Source organism: Sturnus vulgaris, chromosome 2, assembly GCF_052056855.1.
Source record: "Sturnus vulgaris isolate bStuVul1 chromosome 2, bStuVul1.hap1, whole genome shotgun sequence".
Lineage (NCBI taxonomy): Eukaryota > Metazoa > Chordata > Aves > Passeriformes > Sturnidae > Sturnus > Sturnus vulgaris.
The window spans coordinates 5,206,609-5,228,528 of NC_142244.1; the positions used below are offsets into that span (position 1 = coordinate 5,206,609).

At 40.7% G+C, this 21,920-nt stretch overlaps 1 protein-coding gene across 1 annotated transcript in view; it reads right to left on the reverse strand.

Moving 5' to 3' along the window:
- Positions 1-253: 253 nt before the first annotated feature.
- Positions 254-21,920, reverse strand: part of UVRAG (UV radiation resistance associated) — a 92,165-nt gene continuing 70,498 nt past the window's right edge. The window contains exons 14-15 of the mRNA XM_014882053.2: positions 14,997-15,088; positions 254-2,222 (exon numbers count right to left, since the gene is read on the reverse strand). Coding sequence (XP_014737539.2) covers positions 1,520-2,222; positions 14,997-15,088 — 795 coding nt within the window. The 3' untranslated portion in view covers positions 254-1,519. The remainder of the gene's footprint in view (positions 2,223-14,996; positions 15,089-21,920) is intronic.

Genomic DNA, 21,920 nt, shown 5'->3' on the forward strand with positions numbered 1-21,920 from the left:
TTAAAAGCTAACTGAAGAAATGTGAATATAGTTTTAATACAATCATTAAGGCGTTACCTGGAAAAATGCATATTCTAGAACAGTGCTATTATGTATACTGGTTCTCACAAACACACCTTGTTTTGACAACAGAAAGCTGAGATTATACATATCCATATTTTTTAAAAGTTAATTTCAGCTAGCCTTACAGTGAAGTTAGGAAAAGACTAGGTTGTGGGCTCAAAAGAAAACATAAACCAGGGAGAGAAAAAAAGCCAGGCATGATGAAATATTTTTATTCTGCTATATACCTTTATATTTCAGAGCTCACAACTGAGCCCAGATTCTTGGGTATACAATATAGAAAGCAAGAGCAATGAAATCCAAACTGAAACACATACCAGGAATCACAAAGCAGGCTGCAAACTGCTTTCCCATTAGTGCAGCTGAACACATGTGGTAACCTACCCAACAGCAAACTGCAGCTCCAGAAAACCACTGGAAGTTTCTTTCCTCAAAGTATAGATGGTTTAAAAAACCCCTGTTAATTCAGATGAATAATGTTAAGCACCTCCTTTTTACAGAGGGTGGAGCAATTCCACACATTCACCTAATTCCAAAGTGCTTCATTCCCAGTCTGGGTGTTTTGGAAGATGTCTGAAGTGTCTCAGGGCACACTGTCCCCACTGCACACCTTGGAGGGTAGCAGCTGAATCCCATGTTGGTACTGGGTTCATTAAGTCTCTACTAAAGAGATCTGTGCCCAACCTAAGTGGGGGAGTGGTCAGGCTGAGATTATTACACAGAACCTTAGAGGTGCCTACCTCAAGGTTTCCACTGGTAGGAAGAGCAAGTATGGAGGAAAAGAGGAGTGGGAAAACCCCCAAATATAATTTCTGATTAACCAGGTGCAAGGAAACTGCAAAAATCTTACACGTGCTCGTTCTCTGGCAAGTTCACACCACCAACTGAAGACTCCTCAGTGCAAACTAGAACTTCAAAGGCTACAGAGCACAGCCAAAATAAAGTTGTAGAATTGTAACAAATTCATGGTATTTCTCTAATACTGACTACATTGCTCAAGCAAACACAGGAGTACATGGGAGAATGTAAAGACATCTTACCATAAAAGTATTTTAAATTAAAGGGTTTTTTCTTCTGAAAAGATTAAAATAAATTTAACTCTAAATAATAATTAAGAACTTAACAAACATTCATAGAAGGGGCTGATCAGCACTAGAAGTTGTTTTCAGGAAAGCCTTTATAAATGGATTCCAATGCCCAAGAAAAGAAACCCCACAAAACCTCTAACAGATTATAAATACCAGACATAAAAGGACTTAAAGCAGAATGAAAATTTACCTGGGCTGTGAATACACCATGATCCTGTGTTATTGTGCTCAAGTCCATTTGTCTAACACCATAGGGACAACTTTAGCTTTTTTATTTTCATAATTAATATAAAGAATAAGTGCAATTTTATTTCTATTTCAGATCACTGATTTCACCTCAATGTCTGCTGTCAAATCCCTGTCCGAGCTCACTTGTCCGAGCTTTTACGAGGCCTGCGGAAGCTGGACATGTTCTCATTCAGTGCACAGATCCTTCGAGAGAACTCCTCAAACTCCCCCAGGACTTGTTCATCACACTCAACCGCTACAGCATGTTCCACTGGGATGGAATTAAAGTCTTCCAGCTGCTCTCCTGTGCTGAACCCTGTCGCTTCCATACCCATGATCTCCTCTGCCTGCTCCACAGTGCAGCAAAGCACGGGGTTGAGTGCGGGCTGAAACTCACAGGGCTGCTCGTTGCTCGTGGTGCCAGAGCACTCGCCAGGCAGAAACGCCCCATTTATTGCACTAGAACGTCCTAGGAAAGATTCCTGCCCGTCCTGGGTACTGTTTAGGCTTTCATTTTCTCCATTTAAACTACTGCATGAGTCCTGACCTTTCTTGCTATTTCTTTTGGAGGAGTCCATGGAGGTGTCCAAGGAAGAACATACGGGTCCAGGTTTTTTATCCAGCTCTCCAACACGGGCTGTGACAGCAACAGGCTGTGTTAAAGCAGAGTTGTAACTAGGAGGAGGGGTTTTGTACTGTAGTCTCTCGTTTCCTGTGCTGGCTCGTTTTCGGAGTCCTTTATCTGGAGAAGGAAGCCCGCTGGAAAAACCAATATCCAACCTGCCGAAGCTAGAGCTCTGTCTCTTTGGAACGGGAATTGCACTGGATGTATGGTGTCGATCGCTATGAAAGAAGGAAAGAATACATCACACCCATCAGGCATGCTCATGAGCAATACAGATGTTTAACCAAAGGCTGAAGCAACTGTTTTATCACAACTCCAGGCTCTGTTTGGCCAACAACTTGTATCCCAAAGTGCTAAAACCCCAAACGTGTTTAGTGCCATATGAACCACAGAAGACACCCCAGAGGACAGCTGCACTGAAAAACAGTGAGGTTGTGTAGGAACACTTACACAGCTCTATGGTTTGGCAAGCCAATCACCCAGAAACCATCACATTATGCTAATTTATACTGTTAACACCGTTTTATAGGACCAAGCTGGACTTTATGAAATATTACTATTGACTATATATTTAAATATTTAAGGCCTGTATTGGGTCATCATAAATTCTTCAAAAGTGAGCAATAAGGGATTAATCCTCTATGAGCAAAAATCCAATGGTGGACTTCCCTGACAGCAGCACAAAGGAGAAAACCACACCAACCTCACTATTTGCAGAGGGTTATTCCTGCCAGATCTTCTGCTTTTCTGTGCCAGAACTTCCAAAACTTTTTGGACAAATGCCAACCTCTATTTCTTAAGGAACATGAACCAATCAAGCCTAATTTACAAGTCTGACTTTATTGTTTAATTCCACAGGCCACTTTCACTGTCTCAAGCTCTATAATTTGGAAAATCCACTTTACGTCATCTTGGGTATGTTATGAGAATTCTCCTTCATCCGCTCAATACTATAATCAATATATATATACAATATATCTATAATACAACTATAATCACCATCTTATATGCAAATAGTATGCTGTACATCAACATAGGCAGCTGGTTCATTTTCCTTCCAAATTAAAAAAAAAAAAAAAAAGGGTAAAAAAAGGGCTATTATTGACTTGCTGAATATACAACCCTAAGATTCAACCACTGTCAGTATGAAACTTCACAAACTCCATTTAAAAGAAACTCCTTCTGCCCAAGGCCTGACACATTTTGGGTTTTGTCTGACACAAAATCTCATGTTGTGGTTTAACAGATTGTGTGGTTTTTAGGTGGGGAGGGAGTCCACGGGCTCTGGGACTGGTTCCCTGTGGGGACCAGGCAGAACTAATCAGCTGACTAGTTTTGAAGATTGACACCTGATAAAAACACTTAAAAGAGCTGGATATGCCTCTGTGAAAACACATGTAATGATGGGCAAGCCCGTGAAAAGCTCTGTTGCTTCTGGCCTTTGAACAGATTACTGGGCACTGGCCCCTTCCCAGCGGAGCCCACAGGCCCTTTCTTCCAGCGGCACTGCTGGACCATGCTGCCAGAGGCCATCCCAACACCAGAAGCCAGGTGTGGCTGGGACCAGATGCAGGAGTAGCCCCGAGGGCAGTGCTGGAGGTGGCCCTGAGGCTGGGAGTGGCCACGTGCCCAGGCCTGCTTGAAACTGGCATGGACGGAGCAGTGCCGGACGGCCATGGCTATCTTGGCATGGCTTGCAATGAACTTTGTTTGCTTAGCTGCTTTTAGCCAGCCATGCTGTGGACAGAAGGACAAAAGCAGTGAAGGCAGCTTTTTTTTTTTTTTTTGGCACCCCTTGTGAAGACAATGTGGGGGGTGGCACCAGCAGCCAGTGTGACTCGCATGGTGTCAGTGGAGACCACATGAGCAGCAGCGAGAGGCACAGTGAGTGATTTCCCTGATGCAGAGCCTGGATGAGATAAACCTTCCAGCACTGCAGAACTCTATAAAAATCAGCTTCAATTGATAAAGCTTGAGAACAAGTGAACACCAATTCTCTCCCGAATCAGGAAAAAGGAAAGGGTGAAGACAGATAGAGGAAACAACATGTACACTGAGGTCAGTAAAGAGGGAGTCAAATTCTAGATGGGAGGAGACTGAGGAGCCTTAGTCTTGGGCTGAAATTCTCTTGTAAGGCTGTGGTGAAGAGATAATTGATGCATCAGACTTATATTTTTTCCCTGCAACTCCTGGAACGCACCGGGGGGATGTAGTGTTCTAGCCACAGCCGTGAGCAGAAGCACCTATGCTGAAGTAAGCAGGTGTTGAAGTAGCTTGAACAGAAAGACATGAGAGAAATGAGAAACCTTGCCCCAGGAATAGAAGAAGGAAACCTCTGTTTTCCAGAGATGGATGAAGAGAACTTTTGCTTTCATGCTAGAACAGCTCATCCTTAAAATAGTACCCCATAAGTTGACACGGCCCATGAAAGCTGTAAGCTGAGGGGAGGAACTTTCACACTGTGAAAAGGTTTTCCTTTCCCAAGGGGCTGCTTCGCTGTGATACTGAAGCCACGAGAGAACTGTTTCTTGTGGAGAAGTCTCATAGCATGGCAGACAGACTCCTCTCCCTAAGAGAACTGAAGAAAGACTATTATACAGGTGGTAAACTGACTGAAAGTCCCAGGTTTTGTCTCTTTACGTTGTCAGTGGGAAAGAAAAGAGAATGTGGCAGCAGGAGAAGTGTTCTGAAGGTTTATTCTGATTTCTTATTTTTTTCCTTTTAGTGCTGTTAATAAAGTTTTCTTTATACTCTTTAAAGTTTTGAGCCTGCTTTGCTCTCCTCCTAACCCTTAACTCACAGCAGAAAATGAGTAAATTATTCTAATGGGTGCACTGGCATTTGGCCAGCACTACGTCCACTACATTAATTGGTGTATTGACTCGGAAATTCAGATTGGCGAATCAAAACCACAACACTTAATTGGTGTTTCTGCCCAGTTTTTGAACTGAAGCCACCACATCTTGAAACAGCAGTTAGGAGTAATCTCTACCACAGATCCTTTTCCACATTACCTTTCTTGTTTTGCTCCCCTTTATAAATAGAATAAAGTAGACTGCACTAAGTCCCTCATAAGCATCCCCATGGGAGGGCAGTGAGTAGTACTACTGCCAGTGAATTTCCTCTCCCATATTACCTCCTCCCAGGCTGCCCCTAAATGCATCTATAGGGCTTCCACAAAACCTTCAAATCACCTTAAGGAGAAGCTGGTTTTCAGAATACACAGTTGCAGACAGTGTAAGGGTAAGGTAAGGGCCACACATGAAGGCAGCAGCAAAAACATCAACTTTCTTCTTAGATTTCAACAGCTGTTTCAGACCTCTTGAATGCAAACTCCACAAAGCTTTTACACCTTTGTCTTTCAACCAAGCCCTACAGCATCAACCATTTATTTTCAGAATGATGTAATATGACAAACACAAGAATCTGCAGCAGGAGACTTGTGAACTGTACACGGGCAATTTGCATTGCAGATATTTTAGGGATGGTCTGTTTCGCCCTTCCTTCCCATAGTTTAGTACTTTCTGTCTTTATTCAGAAAAATAAATGAATACTCTGTATCACTTATTTGTTGAGATTCTGTTTATCTTACAGTTAAATGACAAATTCAAGGAATTTACCCAAATTCCAAGATGTGCAAATATTCACAAAGACAGATATTCAAGACACTTTGGTGGGTCAAAGGACACATCATCCCATTTTTATGTGAACTAATTGCCCAGGACAAATTACGGCTGAATGTACAGATCACTACTCAAATTATAGGACACTTTGCAAAGAAGTAGGTGGTGCTTTTCAGTTCAAGAGACCTAAAGCTTTGCTGCCTTCCCCATTATAGGTACACCCAGGTTGCAGAGCTGAATTCTCTCTCTCTTATTTGGGCAGTGTATAATAAGGTGATTTCCATGTGCTATCACAGAGATGTGGCAAGATGCATGTCCCACCCTGAGCCACAGAAAGGACAGTCAGTGGCTCCGTGCAACAGAACTGGACTTCCTTCTCCCCTCTTCTTTAAAGAACTGAGCCCAAAGCACAGGCTGGGACTATTCTTTCTGCTAAGAGCAGCTTAAGTCTATTCAAGCCTGGAGGAGTACAAAAAGGAGCCTCCAGACAAGTGAGTTTTGAGCTTTTTGCAGCTCTAGAATGAGCTGTATATAATTTATTTTTAGGTCTGGACCTATCTGACAAATCAGTTGCCCATTAGCATTTAAAACAGTGAGTGTGCAAAGAAGATGGGGTGGACACCATTCCCACAGGAGCTCCTTTTCAAACTCAAGGGCCACCTATTGTAGATGTGTGGATGTGGCACTTGGGGACATGGGTCAGTGGTGGCCTTGGCCTAGGGAATGGTTTGTCTTGATGATCTTAGAGGTCTTGTCCAACCTTAATGATTCTATGATTGCCATCCCTTTCCAAAAGAAACGGGCCATTCCCAAAAACTATTTCCAGTGCTATACCCCCTGAAACAGCAATGATAAAAATCATTCTGCTTGCCTTCCGTCAAGATGTCAGAAAGTGGAAATATATTCCTGCTGAATCAGAACCAAGGGGGGCTGCAATCCAGAGAAACAATTCCCACATTTGAAATAAAATTTTTTTTTAAATTTTAAAAAAATTTCAAGTCCCCCATCAACCAAACCAACCAACCAAAAAAAAATTAAAAAAGAACTCCAGGACTAGGTATAATATAAGATTTACTGGAAGGATAACTTTTTTCCCCTCATGTGCAATGGATGGCAGAGACAGAGATGTATCATGTTAGCTCTTCTGCCAACAGTTTGTGTTCAGGTTCACCAAGAGACTTCCACAGCAACAGCAGGAACAGTCTCTGTGGCAGCTACAGAAGTTACAGTATAGGACACTTGTATTGTTCCCAAAGTAAAAGAATAGTTTGATGTCAAAGCATCAGATCTTTAACACCTCATATAGCAGTGAGGGCTTCCTATCTCCCCTTCTAGGCAGAATGACTAGAAGGTTTATAGGAAATTCGGCCCCTTCTCTGTGTTTTATTCAATCATCCACAGGTTAAAATAGGTATTTAGGACACTAAAACCTAATTCAGGAAGAATTTCAAGCTGTACCTTGTGGATTTCAGTGATGTATGTTTGTCAAAATAGTGACATAACTATCTACTCTTTCCACAATATTGTGGAAAAATATTGTGATAAAAACTCTTGCCTGGAACATAAACAGTCAGAATTGAGCCCAGACAAGTTACAAACACAGTGGCCTGAACAGCCTATGCTTGGGTTTGGAGAAGACCATCCTGTTGAATACATCACCTTGCAGGCCAAGATGCAAGACCATGCAAGAATAAGTGCCACCTCAGATGAGAAGGATATGGAAGGAAAGAAGAGCAGAAAGTAGGTCTGAAGTTCTGAAGTTGCAGAGGCACACTGTTGTACAAAACACAAGTAATTCTAGGAGAGATCAAACCCAAAGGGAAAGTCTCTTTGCTGTCTTGAGGGAGTAATACCTCTTAACTGTTGTGCTGTGTCTCAAGCTTGCTCAAATTAATTCAACTTACACTGGACTCCTTAGAGGACAGAGACTTCAGTATGGCCTAGGACTGCCTAATTGGCAGGCCCTAAGGTACCTGCAGAATAGCTGAGGTCACTTGGCTTGTTCAGCCTGGAGGATGCTGAGGATCTCCCCACAGGCTGCAGCTTCTTCCCAAGGGGCAGTGGAGCAGCAGCTCCAATCTCTGCTCCCTGTAACTAGGAACAGGACCCAAGGGAATGCCTGGAGCTGTGTCAGGGGAGATTAACGCTGGTTTTCAGGAAAGGGTTCTTTCCTTAGAGTGTGGTCAGGCACTAAACAGGCTCCCCAGGGCAGTGATCACATCCCCAAGGCTGTGAGAGTTCAAGAAGTGTTTGGACAACGCTCTCAGGCACAGGGTGGAATTGCTGGAGTGTCCTGTGAGGGCCAGGAGTTGGACATGACAATATCTGTGTCCCTTCAACTCAGGATATTCTGTGATTCTTCAGCAAAACTTAATCAGCTCAATTTAGGCACAGCAGCAACTCTTTTATGATGCAGAAGAAATTTAAGTATCTGAGTAAACTAACATGAAAACCAAGGTGTCTAGAAACAAGAAAAACAGCTTTAAAAATTGTTGCAGTGGGTGTATAAATTTAAATTCCCCCTCAAAAGAAACATTCTTACATTCCCTTGTAAAACTAGACCTTACAGGAAAATGGGTGAGAAATTAATTAGTTTGCAGGACCAGGAGAGTTTTTTAAGAGGTTATTAGGACAAGGCTACTCAAGCTAACATGTTAGATATGCCTGAACAATACCTCTTTAGCTCAGCAGCCAAAAAAAAAAATCTTCCCTTCCTTACTAAATTGTACTGGCAGAATGATCTATACCAAGAGTATACCTAAGTGTAGCAGTAGTAAGTTGTTTATCTCTCTCATCTACAAAATAACTTCTCAGTAAGCAGAGTACATAAGGGCTGCCCCATAGGGCAGTAAAGCAGGAATTATCCCCATTTATTCTGCAGATATTCAAACTAATGTATTAGATCAAAAAGTGCTTGCAGCCAGATTCCTTGATTGACATGCACTGAAATGGACCTTACGACTTTAAAACCAGATTTTGAGCTGCTGGAGAAATATAAAGGCAGAGTTCAGAAACTGTCCATTGTTACCAATAAATATGAATAGGATGGGTTGAGTTTCAGTCAGGAATAAATACAGGAATAAAAACATCCCAAATCTGAGAATGGAGGAATGAAGTCAATAGTATGGTTTATTTGCTTATCAAATATTACCTAAGGCATCTAGATAGAAGTGAATATGTATGAAGGGATTTGGAGATGACCCAATCAAGAGTTAATTGCCTGGGCGCCTTCCACAGTCACTGGAGAAGGAAAATGAGAAAAGGGTGGTAATCCCCTATTTGAGAGCCAGTTATATCAGTGGGAAAGTCATCCTCCCCGGATACCTCTTCTTGATCACAGGGGGCAACCTAGGCAACAAGCTCGGGCTGAGTGACAAGTGTCTACAAGGCAAACATGAGAAGATAAATAGCTCTCTATAGACTTTTAAGTAGAACAATGGTCTCAGTCTTGCAGGCAAGTAAAACAAATCCATAAGGGATCTGGGTACAGTTGGTTAAACTGTTATGTCTTTTCCTGTGCCATCACCTCCCTCCAAGTAAGAATGGAAGTCATACTGAGGTTTTAGTTCAAAAGTAATGTTTAGACAGAGGCACAGAGCTCAGAAATATAAAGCTGCTATTAATACCTATGAAAACAAGCAGCTGATGGAGGGTTTCTATTCCATTTGTGTTTTCCTTGAGGCTGTATTGTTACTGGAATTCACAGCATTCACATCAAGGTAAAGTCCAGAGAAAGAATCCCAGAAGGATCTGGGTTCAAAGCATCTTTCAAGACCATCTAGTTCCAATCCCCCTGCCATGAGCAGGGACACCTTCCACTAGACCAGGTTGCTCCAAGCACCATCCAACCTGGCTTTGAACACTTCCAGGGATGGGACAGCCACTGCTTCTCTGGGCAGCCTGTGCCAGGCTTCCTCACCCTCACAGGGAAGAATGGCTTCCTAATGGCTAAACTAAACCCACCCTCCATCAGTTTAAAGTCATTGTCCCTTGTCCTTTGAGCTTCACAGCTCATGAAATTAATAAAAATATATAAATACATATGAAAAAGAAAGTAATGTTAGAAAACTATCATCCAGTTACTCAGAAACTTTGGAGACTCTCAGGTATTGTCCCGAGTGAGAAGGGCTTGGCTTGCAGGAGCACAGTCCTTTACTCTAAGGCACAGCCTTGAGCTGAATTTCTCAGGCTGGGCTGATTCAGCTTCCAGCAACAATCCCTTGGTTGGTCTCCTGAGACAGCAGACAGGTGTGGATGTCTGTCCAAAAAGAATGGCCTGTGACCTGTGGAGTATAAAAACTGATTTGATTAATGGTCATCAGGGCCCTAATGACTTTTAGTCATCAGGCTGGAGGTCACTAGAACTGGTTGCGCATACGGGTATGTACAGTTCCTGTCAGAAAGCAGGATTTCTAAATTAAAAAAAAACACAAAAACCAAAAAAACAAAAACAAAAACAAAACCTGAGAAGCCTCAGGTCACCAATTTCAATGTTTCAATTGCATCCAAATCTCAAAAGCCAATTCTAACAGTCTGACTTCAGCTCTAAGTTTTTCTGGCAGAAAAATAACAAAGTAGCCTTGTCATTTGTAATTTTCTCCAAAAATATTAATTTTCTCTAGTTAATAAACAGTCAGTTTGAGCATTTGTAGCCCTAAGGTGGAAGACTCCCCACTGTAAACACGTGAGATAAAGTGACTGAAGCAAAGACACAAACATTTCTGAAATTATTTTCTTAATGAACATATTCTGGTTGCATTTTTGCTAAAACATTTCTTTGGTCAGATTCACCTATGATTATTTTATCTGTCTGCAAGTGGCTCAGAGAAACTGTAAAGCAATATGAGGGACAAAATACAATTTACAGGCTCAAATATGTATCTTTTCCTCCCCACAAAATGTTTCCTGTGAGGAACATTACTGGATCACAGCTGGACAAAATACTAAATTTTGATTGCCTGGCCAAAAGCCAAAATCCACAGCTACAGCTCTTTGCTATGAGAATGCTTTAAAAAAACCACAAAAACCTAAACACCATTTTTGATCTTTTTGTGTTGCAAACTATGACCTCATAGCAGTAAGAATACTAAATGAAGGTGTTTTAGTTGGTTTATAGCCATCTGAAATGCTTGAAGCTCCATGAGCAGTTCAGAGCCAATATCATGTCAACTGTGCTAAAAAGCAATAATAGTTTCTCACCTTCTTAGAGATTACTGGTTAAATAATGTACAATAGCAATAGGAAGGCTGCCAATATGAAGTTAAGATGAAACTGCATCTTTCGGCAGCTAAAAAATTCTGCAACACATTTTAAAAAAACGAAATCTTCATAAATCAAGCCACCAGAGTTTTCAGAACTAAGAAGTTTTGGGCTCCTCTTGATGCTAGCAGTATATTAATCAAGACATAGCCTCAAAACACAAATTTAAACCTTGGCACTCAAATATTTTTGAGAAAAGCCTTTAAATGCAGCTCAAAAGGGCACCTCCCTGCCTACAGACCAGCCATTCCAAAGGAGTTTCTTGTATTTGCCAGCATTAGATAAATCTACTGCCTGTTCACTTAAGAAAAAAATCTTCTCGCTGGACTGCTAAGGTTTGCCAGCATGTTCTTTACTTTCTATTAATTACAAATACTATCCTCCCTCAAAAGCTACAGAGTGGGGAAAAAAAGGGCTGAAGAATAGGAGAGAAAATGAGTCAGAGTCTCTTGATTTAATGCGACCATGATCAAAAGAGCCTAAACTCATGAAAGGTAAATCCGAACACGCAAAAAGAAATAAAACTATGTTAAAAATGTAGAGGCTACACGATAGTGATAATTTGAAGGGGACTTATGAAAAACAGGGAGAGCAACTTTTTAAAGAGTCAGAGAGGGACAGGACAAGGGGGAACGGTTTTAAACTAAGAGAGGGGAGATTCAGATTAGAGATTAGGAAGAAATTCTTGCTTGTGATGGTGGTGAGGCCCTGGCACAGGTTGCCCAGAGAAGCTGTGCCTGGCCCATCCCTGGAAGTGTTCAAATCCAGGTTGGGTGGGGTTTGGAGCAACCTGGGATAGTGGAAGGTGTCCCTGCCCGTTGGCCAGGGAGTGGAACTGGATGACCTTTAAGGTCCCTTCCAATCCAAACCTTTCTATGATTAGGTCTCAAATGCAGGAATAAACTGCCTGCTCACAAGAAAAAGAATTTAACACAAAATTTGCATAGGGCTTTTTGCATCCACAAAAGCTAACCTAAAAAACTGAGCTACTTTTCTAGAAGCTAGTGAAACTCCAGGACTAAAAAACTGAAAACAGAGAGATGTATTCCCAAAAGGAAACAGGAAAGATTCGGGGGACAAAAGTAAACATAGCAGGATATTGGTACCAGGAGAGAGATGAATATGGAAGCAGAGCTTGTAGACCTGCAAGCTTGCTGCAATAAATCACACAAGTTAGGATGTGAAAACATGTATTAATCATTTAAGTGTAATGCCTATGAAACCAAAACAACACAAATCTCACCAGGCACAGGGAACAAGCCACTAAACCTTGATGCAGACACTGGACTCTGCAGACCTTTCAAAGGGCCAAAGGCTAGCCCAGAGCTCCAGGCAAAACAGGGGAACTGATAGAAGACTGAAGCAGAGACTTTACAGCCAAATTTGCTCTGATAGATATATGAAATAGGTGAGCTCATCTACAAAAGCCATGGAGGAATTTTTGGGTTTCTTTTTAGTCTAAAATGGTAATGATTATGGTGGTGACAGAACGCAAATTCAGAAAAACTCAGCTACAGTGCTCAGAAAGGAAAGTGAAGAACAGCAAGAGAACCAAACTAATCAGGCAGTGCAAGTGAATATAAGGATAAGAAAACCTCTTGTCTTCCTGCTCTTATCCTGCAAACGAAGAATAACCTGGAAATATTTTCCTGACTACAGTTTGTGTCAGAGGGTATCAGATGACTCACAGTAACCTGAAAACAAAAAACTCCGTCAAATATTAGCTTTAACAGCTAGTGGCTTTTCTGCTTGTTTCAATGTTCGTAATCAGGTATTATCCACAGGACAGCAGACATCTGTATTCTGCCCAATTATGAAAGTCTAGCCAGTTTTCCCCTCAAGACAGACTCCCTGTAAAGCCTCATTTCCATTTATATTATTAGGAAGCACTAAGAAGCATTGTTTGGAACCATCATTTAAAAAAAAAAAAAAAAAAGTTAAAAATGAACAACTATTCATACAAGTTCTGGAGGTGAGAAGGAAATGAGGCATAGACATCCATGGGGAGAAGAATGGAATATGATACTCCCAAAGAACTAAGCTTAATATTCCTAGATGGAAATATTATCCAGCCAAAAAAAATGTGCTTTGTTATGTTAATGGTTGTGCATCACCTATAGAAAACAACAACAGGATTGTACAGTGGCAAAACCTCCAAGGCATAACTAAAGTTTCCAGATCAGCTCTTCAGAGATAGCACATGCCAGAATGGAAGAACAGGTATTCACACTGAGAATTATTCCCATTTCACGTGTTCCAGTGTCAATCCACTTCTGCTTATTCAAGACTGTAGGAGACATTCATGACCTGCACCCCTCTCACTCTACTGATGAGCAGACAGAAGGGCTACAGATGTCACAGTCTGGCCTTTCATTTTCAGATTTTCTGAGGGGACCACACATCAGCTAAGGATTTTTACACTATTGTGATGGATACAACACGAAAACTCACAGTGATATTTTCCCAATGAAAAAGGCTTTTCTTTATGCATCTTGCTAGAGGAAAAAGCAAAAGCAGGGAGAATCTTTTCAGCTGTGCCTGAAATTACTTACAGAATAAAACTGCATAAGAGGCTGAGCTTCCTTTTCTCAGGACCTATTTACTTCCTCTGTTGGCTGAGTTGAATTTCCATCAAGCAACACTTTTTACAGTATTGCTTAAAGAGGAAGCTTTTTCTACTCCTACATTTGTTTTCCTTAGACAAGACTCCAAAGAGCAACGTGGGGGTGGGGGTGTTCAGCTTGGGAGAACGCTCCAGATACACATTAAAGCCCCTGCCAGTGCCTAAAGAGGCTCCAAGTGAGCTCCAGAGGGACTTTGGACAAGGGCCTAGAATGACAGGACAAGGAAGAATGGCTTTCCACTGCCAGAGGAAGGGTTAGAAGGAATATTGGGAAAAAATTCTTCCCTGTTAGAGTGGTGAGCCCCTGGCAAAGGCTGCCCACAGAAGCTGGGGCTGCCCCATCCCTGGAAGTGTTCAAGACCAGGATGGATGGGGCTCTGAGCAACCAGGTCTAGTGGAAGGTGTCCCTGCCCATGGCATGGGATGGGAACTGGATGATCATTAAGGTCTTTCCAGCACAAACCATTCTATGACTCCCTGTGACCTGTTATAGTAGGATTCACACAAGCACTTTTTAACATCAAAATCAATTTTAAAAAGAGGAAAATGTCAGGAAAAGAAACTGCTTTGTTCATGAGAGTTAAGAAGTCAGGAAAACAAGACCATTCTATGATTCTGTGATAAGAGGAGAATGCAGGACAAAATAATTGCTTAAAGCAAGAGACTGCATGAGTGCACACAATTGAAAGAGTATAAATTAAAGCTGTGTGAATACAAACCATCTATCACCTGTTGAAATACACTGGGTAGTAAGCTGTGCTTCACATTTAGTAAAGCTCACCTCCGTTTCAGGAGAATTGGTTAAGCCTCCTGCTCAAACAACTGCTGCAAGGTAAACCTAAACTACCTTCAGCCTTAAAACATAGAAACCTGTCTGACTTGATTTTCTGCAGTCAGTAGAAGATGAGTCTGAATCCTGCAGAGCGAATCAGAACAGAAGTACACGGGATTTCCCTGGAAGATACTATAACCTTCAGTTATTTATTAATGCAGCTTCTCATTTAGCAACAACGCTGAACATGCAATAGCTATTTTCATTAGCAGTAATTATACTACAGGGAGGTTGTTTTGCTTATCATTCAGATTCCTATGCAGCTCACTTGAATTACAGTCAGGGACTGCCCAGGCTATGAGATGTTCTGCTTAAGCAGTTTGATACAGAAGGTGCACCTGCTACCAAATATTAGATACAGTCTTAAGACAAGAATTAATTCACCTCCCTCCGGTGAACAGTATTGTTTTTTCAAACACAGTTCCCTTGCTACATCAACCTCTGAGAAGGATTGTGGGCCCATCATATGAAAGAACTTGTAAGACCATAAGAAAACAGTAGAATGTTGTGGACAGTTACACGGTCTGTATTTTGGAGAGGTCATAATCTCACTAAGCTTGTGAAGAGGAGCTGCTTGTTTGAGACAAACCCTTACCTTCAATTTTTTCTGTAGCACCCACCTCTTTCTTTAAAATTACAAAAAATAAATACTTACCACCTAACCATTAGCCCAAGCTCCATGAAGTTTTTCAGGTTAGGAAGAGTTTGCCTTAGATCTGGAGTACTCAGCCCATACTGGTATCTAAGCTAGAAAAAGAGAAAAAAAAAATCCTAAAAATTAGCACAGCTTTCCAAATCCCAAAGAATATAACATCATGTTCAGTTAAGTTACTAGAAAGTTTAGGATGATTATCCAGCAGTTCCAAGATATTTATTCCCCTTAAGAAAATGTTCAATTTACTACTTGTATTAGAAAACTCACCCAAGAACTGGGACAACCTAACTCTTAAACCTCCTTACACTTTCTCCATTTACTATCTGCAACAGGAGAGCAGGCTCACAGCTTAATAAAAACATGGCCTTTATGGGAAGAGACCAAATTCCATCACAATGTTCTATATTAATGAATTCCAAATATTTATTTGTGTGTACTTGTCAGTCTGAGTGTATCAGTGTATACTGGAACCAGTAATGGAATTAGTATACTAACATCATTGAGTAAAAATACTATTGTCACACAGCTGATCAATATCTGTGCTCCTTACACAGTTTATATCAGCATTTAAACTCCTGTTACTAGTACCATAATTAAATCCAGCACTCAAATCAGATGCTACTTAGGGAAGGGAAAGGCTTTAAACACTGACATACTTTAACCTGAATATTGACTCCTACAAGTTGTTCTTATGTCATCCACATGACAAAACTGACTGCTGAGAATGATAAAACTCCGTGTTTAACAAGTCACCAAATTAAAAATACCTCTGAAGAAAACAGCACATGGAAAGGAAAAAAGTCTGTCTTTCAAGTTTGAATCTCAAAATTTCAGGGAAACTTTGCAGAGAAATTTATCCCTTGTGTGGTTAAAACATGAAAAAAACCCCAACACCCTTCATTCCAGTATCTCTAAGGCTACTGGAATGATGCACTATCAATTTAATAAGCAGTTCTCAGCATATGTTAACACACTCTAGAAGTCTCTGCTGGATCCAATACAGGCACACACAGTAGCTGCACAAATTTAGTGCTCATAGAGCTACTTGCTGAAACATGGAACAATCCCACTCAAAGTTAAATTTCTTTTGTTTAGAATCGCACACCTGTTTCCATAATTCCTGACAGTAAGATGCAGGAAAGTATCTTAAGTTTCAAAAATTTTTGACGTCTTCCAAATAAGCAGTTTTTCAGAGAAAAAGACTCCTGAAATTGGGAATGATTTTTATGCTTGTCTGAGTTTCAGAAAGAAAAATTACTTTGGAAGAAAATCACCCTCAGTACCGCATTGTACAACAGCCGGCCATTTATTACAGTTTATTATTTCCATATGGACAAAGCCAAATCATATGGTGGGCTTGGGTTCATATTTTCTGCTACAGTGACAGAACCTGGATTAAGACAACCGTACAATATAAATTACAAAACCATCACCACATTCTCCTGATGGGATTATAGTGGATTTGGTTAACCGGAGAACTAGCCTGAAGCAAAAGAAATAAAGAAGAAAAATCCCACAAACCTCAAAAACGTCACATTTGTTCCTCCTCCAACAATGAAAAGTTCACGGAATACCCCTTTTTCTAGTCATTCTTACATTTTAAGGTTTCAGAGCATGAAAATAAGGTGGATTAAGGGATCTCTGCAACAGTCAAGATCAGAAGAATTCATGGGAGACCCCAGCATCCAAACATGAGCAAAATACTGCTTCTACTAGAAGATATTTTCAGATTTCCAAGAGTAGACATGCATATTAAGTAAAGTCAGGATGCAAGTTTCATGAAAGCTCTAGAAAAATTCATTTAACTTCACAAACTGCATACTATTTTGGCTTTGTAACAGATTAAAAGCAAAGCAATACTGCCTTGTGTCTGCATCAATACAAGCTGCTGCTGATGTATTTACAATTCCAGAAACCGCTGAAAAACTCATTTGCCTTCTAGGGACAGAAAGAAACATACAAAAACCAGCTGATAAATTGGGTTTTAGTCTGGATCCAAAATTATCACTCCATTAATGCAGCAAAGGTTAACTCCTGCTTCACATAATTCTGTAGTAGTCTCAAGTACCGTGACAAAGGAATCTCTGCTTTGCTGCATGATGCAGGCCACTACAGGTACACCACCAAACAAATGAGAACATGAAGGCGAAGGGACCTTAAAACACAAGTTTTTTTACTTAAAAGAACAGAATTCCTCTTCCTCCTCTCCTTAAACTCTGACAATGTAAAAAAAAAAAAAATTAGTAAAGACTTTCCCCAGTCCACAAAGCATTTCTCATACACCTTCCCTTAAGTTTAATTTTTTTAACATCCAACACCACACATGCAGGGCTAGTTACTCCATCTCATCCAATAAATAGTAAGGCACTGAACAACAGTCATAATGACTGAATCCAGAGGACACCATGGAGATACACTAAGGATTGCTGGAGCACCTCTGCTCTGGAGACAGACTGGAAGAGCTAGGGCTATTCAGCCTGGAGAAGAGCAGGCTTTAGGGAGACCTCAGAGCCCCTTCCAGTACCTAAAGGGGCTTGAAGAGCTGGAGAGGGACTTTGGACAAGGGCCTAAAACAACAGGACAAAGGGGAATGGCTTCAAACTAACAGAGGATCGGGTTAGATGTTGGGAAGAAATTCTTGGCTGTGAGGGTGGCGAGGCCCTGGCACAGGTTGCCCACAGAAACTGAGGCTGCCCCAGGCTTGGAAGGATGGAGCCCCAAAGCCAGGCTGGATGGGGCTTGGAGCAACCTGATCTAGATGAGGTTTCCCTAACCATGGCAGGGGGGTGGAACTGGATGATCTTTAAGGTCTGCTCCAGTCTAAACCATTCTCTGATTCCCTGTGACCTGTTACAGTAGGATTCACACAAGTACTTTGTAACATCAAAATCAAACTTTAAAAAGAGAAAAATGTAGGGAGAAGCTGCTTTGCTCATGAGAATTAAAAGGGCATGAAAACTAGAGCATACAGAGGTAACCATGTGCTGTTCCTAAGAAACAGTTCGAATTTCAATTGCTGCTATTAAAAGTCACCCATCTCCACACTAAGTTTCCAATGCAATAATTTTCAAAAGCAGCATTTAAGATTTTAAAGTTTAGATTGTTTCTCCAGGATATTCAGGACATTGTTTCTATAAACCCAGCCATCCAAAGAAAACGTGCCTGTTTTAAGTGGAGTAAAGAGGCATCCAAGATTTGTGTTCACATAGAAGACCATGTACTCTCCACAAGACTGAGTAAATTATTAATGATGTTCCAGTGATAAAATATTAATTCTGATTTCCATACCAATATTCAGCTCCTATGCACAGCTTTGTTTTTCCAAGTGCTGCTCTCGTATTAGTTACTAGCATCACTTACTTCACAGAAACAAGATAAAGGAGACAAGATGCATCATATTTTAGGAACAGTTCAAGACAGAAGAACTTTAAAAATTATCTGTATGGAGCACTCTGAAGAAATAGAATAATACATTTACTTTAAGGCCAACTTCTCTACAGAAGACCAGCTAATCATGCCAGTGGGTATTTTCTCTTATACCTATATATTCCAACATCACAGAAGACCATAAGTGTTAAAATAAACTGCATTTAAAACAATGTTCTCAGAGGGAAGGGTAGATTTATTCTTAAAAAGCTTGGATTAGCTTTATAAGAAAGTGTTTAAAGACTGAATTTCCTCAAAAGACTAGTACTACCAAAACCATAGCATTAGCTGTAGGTTAGGCACAAAAAACTAAAGTTAAATTGTAACAAAATAGGCATAATTATTCTACACTTTTTAAGATGAGAGCAAATAATATTCAGCTGCTCCAGTTTCTACCTTGTATTTCCTTCTCTGCAATGGTCTGAACTTACATTGGAAAGTGTCTGTACCCAACACTGAACCAGCTCCAACCTGAACATCTCTAGTCTACTGCCAATCAAACAGTTTCCAAGGATTTATTTCATCAGCTGGACTGTTAGACTTAAAAATCATGACCTAAAATCATGTTAGACAACAGAAAAGCTTACTGCCTTCCTAAAGGTAACAATTCCATAGCATAATCTTCATCCATAAAATCTACCAGTAGAGATACATCATTTGTTAACTAAAATACAAACCTACAAAAGTTCAGTTACTCTCCTACAAAGTCCATAAGAAATGCTAGGACTACTGAAGTTTTTCAATTAAGTTGGCTTAAAAAGAAATTATTTAGTTATTTTTCTATCTCTGGGTAATTGTAGGGTGCACTCAAGATCAAAATTAGAGGGTTTGCCACTCTAGGCCTGCTCTTAAGAAAAATAATTATATCCTCCATTTATGTGCAAAGAACAACTGTCCCCTTCCTGTCCTAATTCCTGCAACAGTATTTAATAACTAATGGTACACACGCATATACATTTACTTCCAGCCAGAAACCACAGAGTACTGGACTCAAATATCTTTTTTGTTTGGAGGGGAGTGCAGAATGACTAATTCTAAACTCATCTGTTCATCATTTCTCATATAGTTTCCCTAGCCATATTCATCTTGTTCTAAGCCATGTGGAAGCAGTCTAACAACCAGAATATATTATTAAAGTTCAAGATAGCAGCCACTTAAGTACATATTGTGCATAATATTCAAGTCTATGCCAAACTCTGTTGTATTTCAGACTTCCCTTAGTCCCTACTGCAGGCAACTGGTTCTTGATGTTGTAGCAGCACCTGTACCTACACAATAGGTGGACACAACCCACTATTACACTATGCAAAGATCTTGCAATATTAAGGCAGTCAAAAGCAATTTTGAATTATTTTCAGCTGTATGAGGAGTTTCTCTTGATAGCATCAAGAATTTCAAAAGCACATCTGCTCCACAAATGTGAAAACCTACAGAGAAAAATAGGAGCAAAAGTATTGTTTCAATCAAATTTGTAGAGCTGGCCACAAGCCAAGCATTTGCATAAGGTTTTCAGAGAACGTCAAATACTGGGACAGAAATATTAACTTTTAGAAGTTTTAATAAAATGACATAGTTAATTGTTTTACAAGATCCTGGGTGACTTTTCAGAGTATGACAGAGCACTGGCAAGGATTCAGATGACTAAGCACTGCAATAATGAAAATGGGAAGTGTTGTTATAATGCCTGTTGCTATATAAACAACTATGGGGGATCAGTGAAATAATGCCTGCTGCTATATAAACAGTTGTGTGTGTTTATACCTTTTGGGGGCAATTACAGAATTTTAGATTACTGAACTCTTCACATGTTCCTTGCCTTTGTTTTATTGAATCTGGCTAGCTGTTCTAGCTCTGAACACCTATGTGGGTTTACTTAAGCCACAACATTAGTGAAACATGTTGTAGTATCAATAGCTCTTTAGATAAGGTACCTCCAAACTAAGCATCTAAAAATCACTTTCATTTCTCATACTTCAAAAGACTATCAGTAAGCATCAATTAGAGTTTAGAAATAACCACAACAAAAGGGTTTTTAAAACTTTTTAAAGATTCTTGGGGAAACAGGAGCTGAAAAAAGAAAAATAACCACTGTGATTATAAGAAGTCTTGAAGCCTTGAAGTCCTCAATCTTGCTTCCAGAAGGAGCGAATAGTGGGCTTGCACAGTAGTGACAGCCCTCATCCAAGCAAGAGGAAGAGCTCAAATACAACAGCTATTTCAATAGATATTATGACTTATCTTCATATGCCTGTGTCCATCTCCCAGAGTTACACCTGAAAAGCAGATGTTTACTTTGCAATTCTTTCAAGAGTATTAAACTAACAAGAAAGCAAGTTACACCCACATCCTTGAAGACCCATGCCCTTCATTAATCCATTGAGCATTTTCAAGTTCCTCAAGCCAACCCAGCATGCCTAAAGCCTTCACTAAAACCATCCTAAAAGACTCCCTCCACAATTTTGATTTAGCAATAGCAAATAAGGCACACAAACAGCAATCAAAGCAGGATGAGAAAATAACTGCATTTTATTCTATACCTTTGAAGGACACCTACAATCAGTTATTTTCAAAGCATACTTAGTCCGAACTAACCCGATTTGTCCCACATTTACAAGGGAGATGCTGATATCAATAAGACAATTTCCTGTTATCACAAAATCCTAGAATAATTTGGGTTGGAAAGGACTTTTAAGGCTCATCCAGTTCTAAATCTCCTGCCATGAGCCTAGATACCTTCCACTAGACCTGACTGCTCCAAGACCTGTCCAGCCTGGCCTTGAACACTTCCAGGGATGGGGCAGTCACAGCTTCCCTGGGCAACCTGTGCCAGGGCCTCATCACTCTCACAGCCAATAAATTCTACCCAATATTCCATCTAAACCTGTCCTCTGTAAGTGGGAAGCCATTCTCCCTTGTCCTATCATTCCAGTCCCTCTCCTGGTCTCTTGGAGCCCCTTCAGGCACTGGAAGGGGCTTTAAGGACCCCTCGAGCATTCTTTTCTGCAGGCTGAATCCCCAGCTCTCCTAGGCTGTCTCCAGAGCAAAGAGGCCCCAGCCCTTGGAGCATCTCCATGGCCTCCACTGGACTCACTCTAACAGGCCCACGTCCTTCTAATGTTGAGGGCCCCTCACTCTCTCATTATGACCTGTAACAGTGATAACTAACACGGGGGATGCTCCACAGTCCCTGGAGCAGGACAGTCACTAGTACAGTTCAGAAATGTTGATCTCTACATTAGAGCAAAATGCCCTCACAGAGCTCTGGCCGATTCAGTTCTCACAAACTGCATCAAACTGAGATGGAAACTTGTTCTCACCACTGGTCCTTCCTGCCCCAAGAACAGCCTTTCTTGGGAAAGGAAACCTCCTTTCCTCTCTTTTCCTCTCAGCCTGGAGAATTTTAATTCACTTCCATCTGAAAGGCAAGGGAAATTCATGCATGAAATCTACATACAGGAATGATTCAGAAGTGACAAGGGAAATTATATTCTCATCTGA